We start from the raw sequence: 15310 nt of genomic DNA, 5'->3' as shown, positions 1-15310 counted from the left end.
GCAGCTGGCTGTGCCCACTGGTCCCACTGGGAAGGTCCCCCTGGCAGGGAAATTCCCAGTCTGGCTCCCATCTCTGCCACCCATCACCATCTTGCTTTAGCCATGTCTCCTTGGCCAGCTGTGGCCATGCAAAGCCAAGGGCAAACATCCCTTCCTAAACACCTTCCCCATTCTCCCAAGACACCGAGCTCCCAACATCTATCACCTGCAATGTGGCATCGAGTCCCTGGCACTGCCAGCACCCCACTGGAGCTGGGAGAGGCAGATCCCCCATCCCATGGGACCCTCCTAGGCACAACCCACCTCTGCAGCCTTTCCTCCCCCCACACCAGCCCAACATTTACCTGGCTATTTAAATTTCCTTCATTTTTCTTATTAAAGTGAGAGGGCGACTGCCAGGGGGAAGCTGGGAGTGGACAGAGCAGGGGGAGGGGAGAGGGCACTGTGAAGGATAAAAAGCTTCAGGCGAGCTGGGCCTTTCCTCTGCCCCTTCACTTTCTGCTTTTAAAACCCTCCCATGGGCTCTTCTCTCCCCTCCCCAACATCCAGAGATCTTTTCCATCACTGGGCCAGGCTGAAAGTGGAATGGAGCAGGGGGAGGGGGGTTCCTGCGTCAGTCTGGGGAGTGGTAGATTTCCTCAAACCCTTCCCCAGCCTGATCCCATTTTCTGGGTGGGTAAACTGATAGCTGAGGGGTGAGGTGAACCCCCTGAGAGCATCCTGAGTGTGTTGGCAGCCACATGCTCTGACAAAAAAGCATAGATGGAGAAAAGGCAGGAGGCAAGGGAAAGGACAAAATTATGGGAAAAAGGCTGGAAAAAGCCAGTGACAGTTTAATGGGGCTGTTGATGAAATAATGACTAGTTTAAAGTCTGCTGGAGTGTGGCTGCTCTGCAATAACCCAGGACCTGATAATCTGCTGAGTTCATTACTGAGGGGGGAGGGGGAGTGCAGGGGCAGGAGCCATTCAGCGGGACACAGAGCTGCTGTGGGTGTGGGTTGCAGAGCAGAACCCCTGGGGACAACCTGTACTGGTGCCACGGGGTGATTGTGGCATTATTCTGGGCTGTCCAGCCACCTCCTGGCTCCTCCTCAGGAGATGAGGACGGTGAATGTGGGGTGTCCCCACCACAAGACACAATAGCCAGGAAAGGCAGCACCCAGGGCAGGCAGCACCTCGGGAATGGCAGCATTGTCCTTGGTGGCACCATGACTCGAGTCTGGCATCCATCTAATCTGCATGTCTGGTGCACAAGGTCACTGATGCCACCACCAGCAGCAGATCACGGGCAAGGACAGGGACAGTGCCAAGGGCTCCAGCACCGCAGGAACAGTCTGTGAGTCCCAGCTGAGTCCCAGCCTGTGCTCATGGAGAAGCCCGCAGACACCCTCACACGCCCAACCCCCCCAGTGTCAGTTTATTAAGTTGTTTGTAAATGTCTCTGCAATTAATCACTTGCCGATGTGCGGTGTCACATGGCACTGCCTCCGCAGCACTATGAATAGTGAGAGCTGGAGAGAGGCCTGATCCATGCTGCTCCTGGATGGATCCACCTCTCCACAGGGCAGGGCTGCACCAGCTCAGTGCACAGTGCCCTGCCCCCTCCTGTCTTTGCTGGGCTCGAGGACATCAGGGCAGGAGGTCCCCAGTGATCATCACTGTATCCTGGCTGCCCTCAGATGGGCTCTCAGGAGCTCACTGCCCAGCTCTTCCCCCAGAAAACAGTGTGAAGGTGAGGGGAACCCCAAACTCATGGAACTCATGCTTATAGGATCCAGGGGTTGCCAGCACCCTACATCCCTCCTGCCCACTCCCAGTTTCCCTCAAGTGTGCCACCAGCAGCTCCCTATTGATCCCTTCCCCAAAAAATGTGGTTAGAGATGAAGGGAACCCCAAATCTCATGCTCATGGGATCCAGAAGTGCCCCCAGCATCCCCTGCTGCCCTCACACTCTGCCCCTGGTCTGGTGAGGGGTGCAGGGAGGGCAGACCCAGCCTTGGCTGGAAGCTTGGCTGGTTGGGAGCTGCAGAGTTTGTTCAGCTCCTGGAGCAGGGCAAGATGAAGAGGTTGGATGTCCTAGTGGTGAAAGACTGGGAAGGAGAGTAAGAGGGCATGGCCAGAGAGACAGGTACGCTGCTGAAGTAGGGGGTGAATTGAGGGAATGGTGGTGGGGCAGGGGAGAGACAGAGGTGGGGGAGGAAGGAAGGAAGGAAGTGGCGGAAGGAAGGAAGGAAGTGGCGGAAGGAAGTGGCGGAAGGAAGTGGCGGAAGTGGCGGAAGGAAGTGGCGGAAGGAAGTGGCGGAAGTGGCGGAAGGAAGTGGCGGAAGTGGCGGAAGTGGCGGAAGTGGCGGAAGTGGCGGAAGTGGCGGAAGTGGCGGAAGTGGCGGAAGTGGCGGAAGGAAGGAAGGAAGGAAGGAAGGAAGGAAGGAAGGAAGGAAGGAAGGAAGGAAGGAAGGAAGGAAGTGGCGGAAGGAAGTGGCGGAAGGAAGTGGCGGAAGGAAGTGGCGGAAGGAAGTGGCGGAAGGAAGTGGCGGAAGGAAGTGGCGGAAGGAAGGAAGGAAGTGGCGGAAGGAAGGAAGTGGCGGAAGGAAGGAAGTGGCGGAAGGAAGTGGCGGAAGGAAGTGGCGGAAGGAAGTGGCGGAAGGAAGTGGCGGAAGGAAGTGGCGGAAGGAAGGAAGGAAGTGGCGGAAGGAAGGAAGGAAGTGGCGGAAGGAAGGAAGGAAGTGGCGGAAGGAAGGAAGGAAGGAAGGAAGGAAGGAAGGAAGGAAGGAAGGAAGGAAGGAAGGAAGGAAGGAAGGAAGGAAGGAAGGAAGGAAGGAAGGAAGGAAGGAAGGAAGGAAGGAAGGAAGGAAGGAAGGAAGGAAGGAAGGAAGGAAGGAAGGAAGGAAGGAAGGAAGGAAGGAAGGAAGGAAGGAAGGAAGGAAGGAGAGTGAGTGAGTGAGTGAGTGAGTGAGTGGATATCTAACAATGTTGAGCACTAATGGTTATTTCTTGGCACATCCCTGGGGTTTGGCGCCAGGCATCTGTTCCTGGCCCACAGAGTCCTGGCCACTAACAGCCCCATGGAGCAACCTGGCACAGCAGAATGGGAGAGAGGTCATGAAGCCAGGGGTGCTGAAGGCTCTCCTGCCCTTCCCCTCAGCCTGCCACAACAAGGAGGGGCCTGAGCCACACACTGGTGTAACTGAGGCTTGTGGGGGGCTGTTTTCAGGGGGACACAGGTCCCTTGCCTCTGTCTCCCTCTTAGTGGCTCCTCCAGCCCTTGCAGCAGTGCAGGTGACAGTGCCAGCCCCGCTGCCACCACCCTGCAGCCTGGCAGCGCCTGCAGGTGATTGACAGCCCTCCTGCTCCCACGCATGACTCACCCACAGCCCCTGTGGTGGCTCAGCGTGAGGAGGGGGTGTGGGACACCCCCACCAGGGCTGCCACAGACAACTAACAGGGAGTGATGCTCCAGCCCTGCAGTTACCCTTGCATCCCTTCATCCCTGGGGACCAGCACCCCTGGCTCCCATCAGCCCTGCATCCCCACATCCATGGGGATTCCACATCCCTGGAAACCAGGGAAAGCAGAGTCCCAGCTACCTTCTGCCACTCACTGTGATGTTCCCCACCACGATGGCTGTGAGATGAAGCTCAAAGGGTTTCCATGGCAAGTTCCAAGGTCACAAGCACTGGCAGGCAGCAGCAGGACACAGGATCAGCCATGGGCTATGGGGGGGAGTTCCTAAGGCTGCCATGATCCAGACAGCTCCCAGCCTCTGGCTTTGAAATGCCCATTGTATCTCACACTGCAAGGGCCAGGCCCTGAAACACACCTGCATACGTGTTTCTTGGCAGCTCCCACCCACTCCTGGTGATCTATAGTGGCAGTCCAGCACACACACCAACCCTGGCACTGGCAAGGCTCAGAGGATTGTTGGACTGGGGTGCCACTGCTCTGTCCCCAAAAAGGCAGCTCACTGCCTTCCCCATGGCACCCATCCTCTGGCAACCACGCAGCAGGTGCATCCAGGACTGTCCCTCTGCACTTCCAGCTCTCAGTGTCCCCCCTGCCCTGTGTGGCTGGCAGAGACCTGAACACTCCCACTTCATTTCTTAAGACCTTTAATATTGTCAAGAGGTGGCAGTGGGACACAGGGGCCGCTCCTGCCATCTCCATCGTGATGGGTGGAGGACAGAGCCCAGAGGCACCCCCTCCCCAGTGTTGGGTGAATACTGAGGCTCTTGTCATCCTGCCCTACCCAGCACAGAGGGGACCCTTCCCCAGGAGTGATGGGAGTAGGATGATGGCAGTGCCTGGGGCCAGGCATGCATCCCATGAGAAAGGCTAGTGCAGCATCCCACAGGAAGGGATCCCACCTGCCTTATCACTTCAGAGGAGAAAGACTTAAAAATAGGGGATGGAAGAGGAAACACAAATGCCCTCGACTGCAGCTCCCAGCCAGGCTCTGCTTCTCCTTCCGGAGCTGGGAAAAGAAGTGGTGGCCAAAGGCAGCTGGGGCACAGAGTCAGGGCTGACATCCTGTGGGCTGTGTGGCAACAGCTCCCAAGCCCAGCTCTGCTGGGTGTGGATGGCCTCGCTGCCATCTGCCCTCCTGGCTGCCCGTGGTCCCCACAGTGGAAGGTGAGAAGGCCCAGTGGAGGCTCTGGAGGCAACAGGACCCTGGCAGGTGCCAGAGTACGGGGCTGGCACGAGACCCCGAGGGCGGCCCCACTTGGAGATGAACCTGTGGCACAAGTGGAGAGCAAAGTGTCAGCAAAGGGGACAGAGCAGGCACTCCCAACTCCTTTTTTTCACCTTTGGGGACACGTGCCATGTCCCCAAGCCAGGATGGCAATAGGACAGACAGAGCCATCGGCTCCCACTGTCATCAGATCAGGACAGGGCAGGCAGGCAGGGTGAAACTCACTGGCATGTCAGTCTTCCAGCTCAGACGTTCCGCAGAAGCTGGGGACAAAGGGCAGACAGATCACCTTTCATCCTCAGCCTCCTCCTCCTCCGTGTCTGCACATCACTGGCAGCATGGCACCCAGGGGGACACAGGGAAAATGCCCAGCAAGAGAAACTATGGTCGCCCCAGGTCACCCCAGGTCACCCCACTTCAGTCCCAGAACCTCCTCCCATGCTGGCCCCATTGTGGGTGACACCCACTGTCCCCTAGGAGCCCTGGTGTGCTGGTCCCCTGCACCAGACCACACCACCACAAGCACACTGTGAAGCATAGCCCACAGCAAAGCCCCTGGAGCCTTCCCCACAGCCCTTTGTTATAAACCTGAGCCTGTGCAGGAGTTCCAGGGCAGCAAAGATGCTGCCCTCTGCCCTTGGGGCATCCCTGAGCACTCATTGGGTGATGCCCAACTGATGCTGGTGGGGGATTTCCCTGGCACAGCCCTGTCCCCTGGTTTATAACAGCAACGAGGGCCCAAGCCATGGGCTTGGAGGCAGTGGGATCATCTCTGTCCCACCACCAGCCTCGTGGCTGGGCAAGAGTCCAGCACCAGCACCCGCATGGTTGAGGGACACTCAATGGGCAGGACAGCTGTTGCAGACAGACAAGACAGCAGGATGGGGAGGTGATCTGTGACCAGGACAGAAAACCCAACCCTGTTAGAGGAAAAAGCAGGAGCATGGCCACATCCTTTCCTTTTGCATCACACGATTTGGGACCCCCTGGACCCAGGAGACTCCAGCAGCCCCCAAAGGATCAGCTCACCCCTCCAGATCCACCACTGGAGAAGATGCAGTACATAAGGAATGGGAGCAGGAGTGGGAACTAGGACATCCCCCACCCAGGTTTGGAGACCAGGACCCGCCCATCATGTGATGCAGGGAGGATGCAGCCCTGCAAGAGGAGCACCCAGTGCCCCCAGATCACTCACAGTTAGGGGGTCAGTAGCAAAAGCAGCCACACTGTTCCTCATCTCGCTCTCATTGCCCCGCAGCGGGATGAGGGAGATGTTACCCAACCTGGCATCCTGCTGCGGCCGCGCCACCCGCGCCCTGGGACGCTCCGAGGGCCACAGGGCACCCCCGTTCTGCAGGCAGAGGGGACAGTCAGCCACACCAGGCACTCACCCACCCCAGGAGCTCTCTTCTGCCCCGGGGTGCTGGTTTTTAGGGATGCTTGGATACCCCAAAGGGTTTCTGCTGTCCCCCATGGGGTGCCACAGGGAGGGATCATCCAGCCCACTGCCTACCTGCACCTGAAGGAAGGTGGCAAACCACTCCCGCAGGTCAGCCTGGGTGTCACAGCACAGGTACCTGTGGAAACAGTGTCAGCAGCCAGAGGAGGTGGTGGTGGCAAGTAGGGTGTCCCCTCTGCCCACTGCAGGGACACCTGCCTGCTCCAGAGACCTCAGCTGCTGCTCTGCATGAGAGCCCAGGGGACTGAAGGGGACAGTGGCAGGGGGAACCTGTATGGGGCCAGGAGTGCTCAGCCAGGCTGTCTCCACACATCTAATGTCCCTGCCAAGGTCAGGAGGGTGCGACTGCATGATCTTCAAGGTCATTTTCCACCCAAATCGTTTCATGATTTCTACGATTCCCCATCTCCCCCTGCCACAGCAAAGGCTCCAGAGAGCTGCCATGTGTCTGTCTGTCTGTCCCAGGGAGAACTTTAGTATCCCGTGTCACCTTTCCTCACCATTGCTGCTTCTCGTGCTTCTCGTTTTCGTAGAATACTGTAAAACCCCAGCTGGAAGAGAGGAGTGAAAACATGAATCCCAACAGCCCACACAGCCATCCTCTGCTGGCCAAGCACCCCAGCAAACCCCTCTCATCCCTTCCATCCCCATCTCTGCAAACCCCCCACTGTCCCTGCAACTGCCCGCTCCAGCCCCACAAACCCTCCCCCAGTTCTGCAAATCCCCTCAGCCACACAAACACACCCCGGGACAGGGCCAGGAACAGGGCTCGGGAGAAAGACAAGGTGGGGACAGTGTCGAACACAGGGTGGGGACAATGTCGGGGACAGCACAGTCCCTGCTGGGTGGACCGGGCTGCAAAGCGAGCGACAGGGCTGCTCTGACACCTGGTGGCAGGAGGCCTGGCCAGCAGGGGACGGGTCCAGCAGTCAAAACTGTCCCTGTCATTTTCCCTGTCCCCATCTCCACGGCTATCCTCATCCCTCGGCACCACAGGCCACCCCTTTGCTGCTCACCACGTCGGGGGTCGGAGCTTCTTTTTAACGCCCAGGTAGACCTTCAGGTTTCGGACAGGCCACTCCTTCTCTGGCTTGTGACTCTGGGGGAACAGGGCACCAGCACTGGGTTGGTGGCTGCCAGACCTACGCCCACCCAGCACAGTCCCCACCGGTGCTGGGATGGGGTCCTCCCCCAGCAGGAAGGAAAAGCTGCAGCGATGTGTTGACAGGGAGGAGGGTGAAGCCCAGCATGGAGCATGTGTCTGTCACCCATGGCAAGGGCCACAGGTAGCAGCAGGAAAGGGACACAGGTGGCCTGCCCCCCTAGCCAGTGCCAGTTGCCTCCTGAGCTGGGAGCAGCACTTGCACATTGTGACAGGGTCTCAATGAGAGTCTGGCAATAGATATTTCCCATGGGATCCCACCTCATATCCCTCCTCAGCATCATGGCCACAGCCATGGCAGTGGTGGATCTGGATCCACTCTGCCCAGAGCACATTCCTAAGTGTCCCACTGCCATCGTGGCACAGCATGAGGACCCTTACAGTGCTGGCTGTGCCTTGCCATGATGCAGAAGCAGGTCCCACACTGGGAACCTTCCATCCATGTTCACATGCAAGCAGTGTTGACTTACAAGAGCCCGATCCAATGCCTGCGGGATGGGGGAGCAGCTCAGCCCATCCCTGTCCTCTCTGGTCCCTTCCCCAGACCCAGCTCTGGCTGCCTGGAGTGAAGGACAGCGGGACCCACAAGCCAGAGGGGCCATATGGGGAGAGCACCAGGGACAGTTCCAGTGATTGGCACATGTGTACTGCAGGATTGGATTTGAGACTGACCCTGGATTGGATCTGAGGTCAACCCTGGGCAGACTTGTAAGGGCAGAGGGCGTGGGAGCCCCTGCACCCCAGCTGAGCCCCCCGTTCCCCTCCCTACTCACGCTCTCCAAGGGGGGGCTCCGCTGCCTCAGGCTCTGTTCAACAGAGGAGAAGGGTTAACAGAGATGGGGGACCCCTCCCTGCAGCCCTGGAGTGCTAATGGAGTGCCACATCAGGGCAACCAGGAACTGGGGGCACAGAGGGGCTGTCACTGCACAGCCAGTATGCCAGCATGTCCCTCCTCAGCCCTGGCACTGACCAGGAGCTGTGGGATCTGCTCCAGGTCTGGGTGACAGCACTCCAGGGGCCAGTTCTGGCACTGCCCACACCGCCCTTGGCTGCCTGAGCTGCCTGTGCCATGGCAACCCCATTGCTGCCTGCGCTGCCCGAGCAATGTCAGCCCACGTGAGTCCCGTGTCCTCAGGGAATCCCCAGAAAGTCACAGTGTGGCAGGGCAAGGAAGGGCAGGAAGGGGAAGGGCCAGGGAAGGGGCAGGCAAGGGAAGGAGATGAAGGGGAAGGGGAAGGGGAAGGAGGAGACAAAGAAGGAGAAGAAGGAGGAGAAGGAAGAGGAGGAGGAGGAGAAGAGAAGGAGAAGGAGAAGGAGAAGGAGAAGGAGAAGGAGAAGGAGAAGGAGAAGGAGAAGGAGAAGGAGAAGGAGAAGGAGAAGGAGAAGGAGAAGGAGAAGGAGAAGGAGAAGGAGAAGGAGAAGGAGAAGGAGAAGGAGAAGGAGAAGGAGAAGGAGAAGGAGAAGGAGAAGGAGAAGGAGAAGGAGGGGAAGGAGAAGGCAGGGCTCACCCGCACTTCTTTGTAGAGGCGCAGCCAGGAGTGGTTGAGGATGAAGTAGCGATCATGGAAGCCAGTGCTCAGCCCAAGCCCCAGCAGGTTCCTCTCCTCCCGGAATTTCATCATGCCATGCTTGCAGTCACCCACTCTGCTGGCTGGAGGCAAATGCCTGAGCGGCTCCAGTCCCCCAGGGGGGACAGGTTCCCCAAGGAGGGCACAGCCAGACCCTCACCCCCTGTAACAGCAGCCCTCCAGCTGCTGCAGAGTCCTGGCATTGCCCCTCGACTCCCAGACCAGGCAGGAGCAGCTTCCCTACTGCTCTGGGCACAGCATTTGGCCTTGACACCGTATCAGGGGACTCCAAGTCACATGCTAACTGAGCTGGTGCCTACTTGGATCTCATACCATCCTCTTCCTCACTGTCAACCCCTTCTCCATCCCCTTCCCTCCACTCTGCATCGCCATCAGTGTTCAATCCTCATCCCATCCCATTCCTTGCCATCCCAGACCATGGCCCTGCCTCTCACCAAGGTAGAGGAGCATGTTCTCCATGGACATCTGCTTCTTCACCACCAGGTAACTCTCTGTGCCCAGGCAGTGCAGGATGGGCAGAACTTTCTCCGAGTAATGCAAGGGCCGCTCTGTAAGTCAGGGGACAGTCAGGTCTCAGGAAGGGCACCCAGGGCCAGCTCCCATCCAGAGAGTGTCACACTTGTGTCCTGAGGGTCTGACATGGCCTTGCCCCTAAACTAGGTCCCCAGGTTTCACACCTACAGGTCTTGTCAATTTCTCCAGGGATATTCCACCACTGCCTTGGGCAGCCTGTGGCAGGGCTGGACAACTCTTTAGTTGAAGGAATTTTCTCAAATATCCAGCCTAAACCTCCCCTGGCATAACTTGAGGCCATTTCCTCTTGTCACTTGTTACCTAGAAAAGATTGACCCCCACCCACTGGCAGCAGGACCTCAAGGCACCAGCAGACAGGACCAGGCTCTCATCCTGTTTCTGTTGATCTCTCCCTTGCTGCTGCCTATGGCCAACATAGGGCTGCTCACTTTGGTGGCCAGAGAAGCTGGACACCTGCCCCATCAAAGTTTCAAAGGCACTTGAACTCCCAAGGACACAGACAGATGTCCTGGCCCAAACTTCAGCCCATCTGGAGTACTTGGCCATGTGCAAGCTGGATGAGGTGAGCAACTGTCCTCCCCTGAGCACCTGAGGCCATCCCAGACTGCTCCATGGTGCAATCACAAGGGGAGATTTTTCATATCCGTCCCTATATCCATTCTCATCTCCATCTGCATCTCTATCCCCATACCCATCCTTACTCCATCTGCATCACCATGTCCATCATCTTTTCCACCCTCATCCCCACTTCATCCCCATCTGTATCCCCATCTCCACCTCTAACATCATCCCCACTTCCATCTCCATCTCTCTCCTCCTCATGTCTCTGCACCAACCTGCCTCTTCCCTCTCATTCACTTCGAAGCAGCTCCAGTAGTCCTTCTCCTTCATGACGATTTTCCGCCGGTCCAGGATCTCAAAGGTGAGCTCCTCAGCCGTCATCGTGGCTGGGATCTGAGGGAGGGGGCAAGTCTCCATCAGTCAGTGCCCTTCCATCCCCACACCACAGACACCCAGCTCAGCATGAGTCCCCATGCCACCACAGAGGCTTGGACATACAACAATGGAACCCCTGTCCCCTCTGCACCCTCTGCCCAACCACTCACCTTGACATGCTGCTCTGTCTCTGTCTTCTTCTCCTCCAGGTAGACAGTACAGATGAAGTCACCAGCTTGCTGGAAGGCAACAGTAAAGAGTTTCAACCTGCAGCTTCTCATGTGTGGGTGAAATCCGCCCCCACCAGTGTGGACATCCCTTGCCCAGGGCATGTTCATGCTACAGTAGACACTGAGGGCCCCAGGAGAAGACATCCCCATCTTCAGGACCCACCTGTGTTCCGCTGGATGATGCCTCCCGCATCTTCATGATGGCTGTGATTTCATCCTGCTGCTTCTTCATCTCTTGGTCATTGACCTGCCAGGGAAGAGAAGCCATCAGGGCTGATCAGACCATTCTGGCTCCAGGCTTCCACTTTCCAAGGTTTGAAAAGACATGGTCCTCTCGTCCCTTGTCTCCAAAGCAAGATGTCTACAGACAGAGCAGATCTGACTTCCTCTTCCTTCCACCTCTCCATTCCCTGTGAATGTCTGCACACTGGGACTCAGGGGTAAACCTACGTTAAAGATCTCCACGTAGTGACTGATGAGGTCCTCCACCACACGTCCTGCCTTGTAGTCCTTCCCATCCGTCTGGAAGAGTGTGGGCCCAAAGACAATGGCCAGGTTGTGTGTGTTCATCTGGTTCTCCCCAGAGAAGCACTGGACCCTGTGGGAAACTCTGTCAGGATTCTTGCCCCAAAGCCCTCCCAGACCCCTCTGTTCAACCCCCATGCAGGACACGATGCTTGGCATCAGGCACAGCTTGGCCCCAGACTCCTCTCCTTTCCTTGCAGGGGACATGAGCGAAAGGACAAGGGCTCTCCCACACCCCAGAGCCACCAAGGACCCCACAGTGGAGAGGCTGATGCCCAGGGTGTGGATGCCATACCGGAAGAGGTGATTGATGAGCGCCTTCAGCGTGGCCCGGTTCACCGGAGGGAGGGCAGCCAAGAGCTGCCGGTACTCGCCAACCTTTGCCCCCTCATCCTCCAGCGCTGCCAGAGGGAGAGAATGAACATGGAGGAGCACAAAGTGGAGATTAGGGCTCAGGGACACACCATCCCCTCCACACACTTCACTTCCCCTCTCCTGTCCCAGTGTGGGGATGAAGCACCCCAAATCCATGAGGCCAGAGAACATTTCAGGTGTGCAGAGCCAGAGCGTGCCGGAGCTGAAGCATCCCAGAATCACGGCACCAGAGTAACCCAGCATCATGGAGCCAAACCACTCCAGTCCCATGTGGCCAGACTGTCCCAGCTCCATGGGGCTGGAGCACCCAAGCTGAATGGGGAAGGAGCATCTCAGCTCCATAGGGTTGGAACCTGCCAGTTCCAAGGTGCCTGAGCATCCTAGGCCTGGAAGATCCCAGGTCCATGGGGTGATAGCACATCTGCTTTATGGGACTGAATCACCCCAGACCTGTGAGGCCAGTGCACTCCAGCTCCATGGGACTACAGCATCCCAGCTCTGGAGGGCTAGATCACCCCAGATTCATGGGAACAGAACACCTCAGCATAATGAGACTGGAGCATCATAGCATCATGGGGCCAGAGCATCCCAGCTCCATGGCACCACAGCTTGTGTCTGTTTTACTGCTGGGTGCACTAAGGGGGACCTGGCTGTCTCCCCTGGTTCAGCCCCACCTTTGCCAGAGCATGAGTCAGTACAGGGGCAGCATGAACACACTCCACTCCCCATCCACCACTTGAGACCCCAGCACAGGGGAACATGTGGAGCCCAGACATGTTTCTCTAACCCAAGAGGGGACAAATTGGCTGCACAGAACTGGCTGGCCCACACCCCTCCTCTGCCACCCCCTAGCAGGCCCCAGGGCTCACCGGTTGCCCACAGCCAGTTTGGGGCCCACCGCCGCGTGAAGAGCCCATCCCCAAGGTCACGGAAGAAGCGTTTGAGGGTGTTGGCAACATCGTCCACGTGGTGCTCGCCCTCCTTGAGGCGGACACAGCGCGCATCCCGCTGCAGCACCTCCAGCAGGCTGGTGGTCTTGGAGTTCTGCCCGCTCTTGCGGTAGATTCCCTCAGATGTCAGCCCTGTGATGGAGCCAATGGGAATGAGACCCCCTCTGCAAGAGACAGACCCCACTCCCGGCCCACCAGCTCCCCATCAAACACTGCCAGGTGCCACAGAGAATCCCATTCTGCAGGTGCTCCTGTGACTGGAGACAAAGCCGTGCTAGAGATGGAGCCCTCCCACAGAGCTGGATGTTCAGGGAGGGAGGGAATCACGTATCACAAGCATGTAGGGTTCTCAGCCTGCCACACCACACCAGTGGGGTGACCTGACTGCCACGCTCTGGTCCCTGCCAGCATGCCAGGACCTGATCCATACCACACTGAGTGATGTAGTCGATGCAGCGGTCCACCAGCAGCGGGACGTCCGACTCCGTCAGCTGCTGCTCCGACAAGGTGTCTCCCGAGCTGCTCGCAGCCTTCTGGATGGCATGGATCCAGCCCAGGAAATCTAGCTTCCGCTCCCCTTGGATGTACAGCGTCCTGCCAGCAGGCCTAGGCTCAGCAGGGGGCTGCCCCCACACCCCACTGCATGTCTGCAACCCCCAGGAAGGCTGGCCCTGGGGGCCTGCAGGTGAGCCCAACTCAGTTTTGGGGGTCTACAGTCATGCCAGGGAGGGTAAAGGCACTCCAGAACAAATGAGGGGTATTTGGCTGGGGGGAGGGGGGCTTTTCCCCCACCTTCTTACCTTCGCCTCTCCACCAACACCAGAACCTCATGGTCCCCCTGGATGGCTGGAAAGGAAGGCAGAGAGCCATCACCTACGGGAACATGGGGTGCCACCGCTCCCCTAGACCCACAGGTCCGGCTCCAGTCCAAACGGGACAAGTAGAGATGGGGAAGAGGATGGAGAGGGGGAAGAGGATGGAGAGGGGGAAGAGCAGCTGCATTCCCTCTCTTTCAAGGGACCCTGAGCTCCACAGGAGCAATATCCACCAGCCTCCCACCAAAAGCTAGGAGTACACTAGAGCAAGATTTGGGGAACACACCCTTCCCCCAGCCAGGGGGTCCTGCCAGCAGGGCAGGGGTACTCACAGAGCTCCTGCAGCTTGCGCAGCTGGAGGGGCTCCTGCCGACGGCCATCCTCGGAGCAGACGTGGAGAGTGGAGCCAACCAGGGCAAACCAGCCCTCCTGGGCACGCTCCAGGGTGAGACCCCCTTTGTAATGCAGTCGGCCAAGCCGCTCAAAGTCTAGTGCCAGCAGCTCCTCAGCACAGGGGTGGACAAAGGACTGAGCCAGGGAGGAGAGGAATCCATCAGCACCACTCTGTCCAGTTGCCACCAGCACCAAGGGCCACCCCAGGCCCCTGCATCCCACCTTGGCAATAGACTTGAGCCATTCTCGAGCAGAGGCAGGGCTCTCCAGCCCAAAGAGGTAGAGTCGATCTGCCTCGGTGTACACCTCAAACGTGCTCTCGATCCTTCAGGAGGGAAGAAAAACAGAGCCTGGGTATCCACAGAGGTGGGATAGAGTTGGGTGGGTGACAGGGGTGTTCCAGGGGTGGGAGCATCCTGCTGCATGGCTTCTGATGACTCTGACAATGGCTGATCTAACATGGGATCCCCCCGCTATGGCCTGGGCAGTCCAGCATCCCTGTACTGCCAGACACATTCCAACAGGAGACATAAGGACTGCACAGGGGCCACAAAATAGTTACAAAGGAGCTGGACTGGGGTTCCAAAGGCATTACAAAGCAGCTGCAAAGAGGTCTCAAAGGTGTTACAAAAGTATTGGAAAGATGCTCCAAAGGAGCTGCAGAACCCTTGCAAAGCCATCAGTTCAGGGGCCATTGGTGGGGTAGGGGACTACAGTCCCCTGGTGACAGCCCTCATGGGGGCCCACTGCAGCCATGCCAGGCCATGCAGGAACAGAGGGGCTGTGGGGGTGCTCCAGGGAGTGCAGCCTTACCCATGGGCATGGAGTGGGTTGTTCACCAGGCAGACAATCTCCTCCACCCTGATCTCGCCATTGGGCACAGTGTTACGGTCGTTCTCGTAGTAGCTGAGCACGCCGTCCTGCAGCGTGCACCACCGCCTGCTGAACTCTGCATGGCACAGGAGGGCACTGAGCAGCCTCCCTGAGCTCTGGCCCGCCCCATGGCACCCACCCAACCAGCCTGAACACTGCTGGGTGCCCATCTGATGTGACCACCCACCAAACCAGCCTACCAAGTGATGCTGCACTTCCCCACCACCTTTTCAATGCCGGAGAGAACAGAGGAGGGTGCAATTTCCCCTATCAATCTCCCAGCACCCTTTTCCCTGTCTCACACATGTACCTTCTGGGCCCTTGCGCTCACTGATGGGCTTGACCATGGAGGGGGTCTTGTAGAGGAAGCCATTGTGGGTGATGGAGGGCAGGTGCACAGAGTAGGGCTTCTCCTCACTGCACACCATCTCCAGGCGTGGCGGCTCTGCAAGCAGCGAGATCAGTCTGTCATGGGGAGCTGCCCTCCTCCCCCAGCCCCACCAGGCAGCTGGGATTCCCCCCTCTCAGTGCAAGGAGCATCTCACAGGCTGCACCCCAAGCTCCCACCACAGCACAGCTGGGGTGCAAGGAACAGTGCTGGTATCCAAATCCAGGGTTGCCTGGAAGTCATTCCACATCCTGAGTCCTCCCCAAAGCCGCTCCCTAAGCACTGAGCTGGGACTGGATGGGAACAACGTGAGCCCAAGCTCTGGATTTCTTTGGCTCACTGGGGTGGCCTGGGAGGCCTCAGAGCTCTCCCAGACACCTTTAGTGCTGACGC

General features: G+C 58.2%; 1 protein-coding gene across 6 annotated transcripts in view; it reads right to left on the bottom strand.

Moving 5' to 3' along the window:
* Nucleotides 1-4093: 4093 nt before the first annotated feature.
* ARAP1 (ArfGAP with RhoGAP domain, ankyrin repeat and PH domain 1) overlaps nucleotides 4094-15310 on the bottom strand; it is a 36967-nt gene continuing 25750 nt past the window's right edge. For 2 of the 6 annotated variants that reach the window (XM_058045766.1, XM_058045769.1), the window contains 21 exons: nucleotides 14840-14974; nucleotides 14470-14605; nucleotides 13879-13981; nucleotides 13596-13791; nucleotides 13249-13294; nucleotides 12879-13042; nucleotides 12368-12580; nucleotides 11419-11524; nucleotides 11049-11196; nucleotides 10762-10845; nucleotides 10539-10607; nucleotides 10269-10386; nucleotides 9333-9446; nucleotides 8818-8960; nucleotides 8083-8115; nucleotides 7164-7246; nucleotides 6648-6698; nucleotides 6202-6265; nucleotides 5884-6039; nucleotides 4914-4951; nucleotides 4094-4730 (listed from right to left, as the gene is read on the bottom strand). In XM_058045766.1, the coding sequence (XP_057901749.1) occupies nucleotides 4934-4951; nucleotides 5884-6039; nucleotides 6202-6265; nucleotides 6648-6698; nucleotides 7164-7246; nucleotides 8083-8115; nucleotides 8818-8960; nucleotides 9333-9446; nucleotides 10269-10386; nucleotides 10539-10607; nucleotides 10762-10845; nucleotides 11049-11196; nucleotides 11419-11524; nucleotides 12368-12580; nucleotides 12879-13042; nucleotides 13249-13294; nucleotides 13596-13791; nucleotides 13879-13981; nucleotides 14470-14605; nucleotides 14840-14974 (2180 nt within the window). In that variant the 3' untranslated portion in view covers nucleotides 4094-4730; nucleotides 4914-4933. Of the gene's footprint in view, nucleotides 4731-4913; nucleotides 4952-4986; nucleotides 6040-6201; nucleotides 6266-6647; nucleotides 6699-7163; nucleotides 7247-8082; nucleotides 8116-8817; nucleotides 8961-9332; nucleotides 9447-10268; nucleotides 10387-10538; nucleotides 10608-10761; nucleotides 10846-11048; nucleotides 11197-11418; nucleotides 11525-12367; nucleotides 12581-12878; nucleotides 13043-13248; nucleotides 13295-13595; nucleotides 13792-13878; nucleotides 13982-14469; nucleotides 14606-14839; nucleotides 14975-15310 lie in introns of those variants that run through there. The other 4 variants (XM_058045764.1, XM_058045765.1, XM_058045768.1 and 1 more) reach the window with 3 other exon arrangements.

The sequence above is a fragment of the Melospiza georgiana genome, chromosome 2, assembly GCF_028018845.1.
Source record: "Melospiza georgiana isolate bMelGeo1 chromosome 2, bMelGeo1.pri, whole genome shotgun sequence".
NCBI classification, from domain to species: domain Eukaryota; kingdom Metazoa; phylum Chordata; class Aves; order Passeriformes; family Passerellidae; genus Melospiza; species Melospiza georgiana.
The sequence above is the reverse complement of the archived record's forward strand: the minus strand, read 5'-3'. Positions and strand labels throughout refer to the sequence as shown.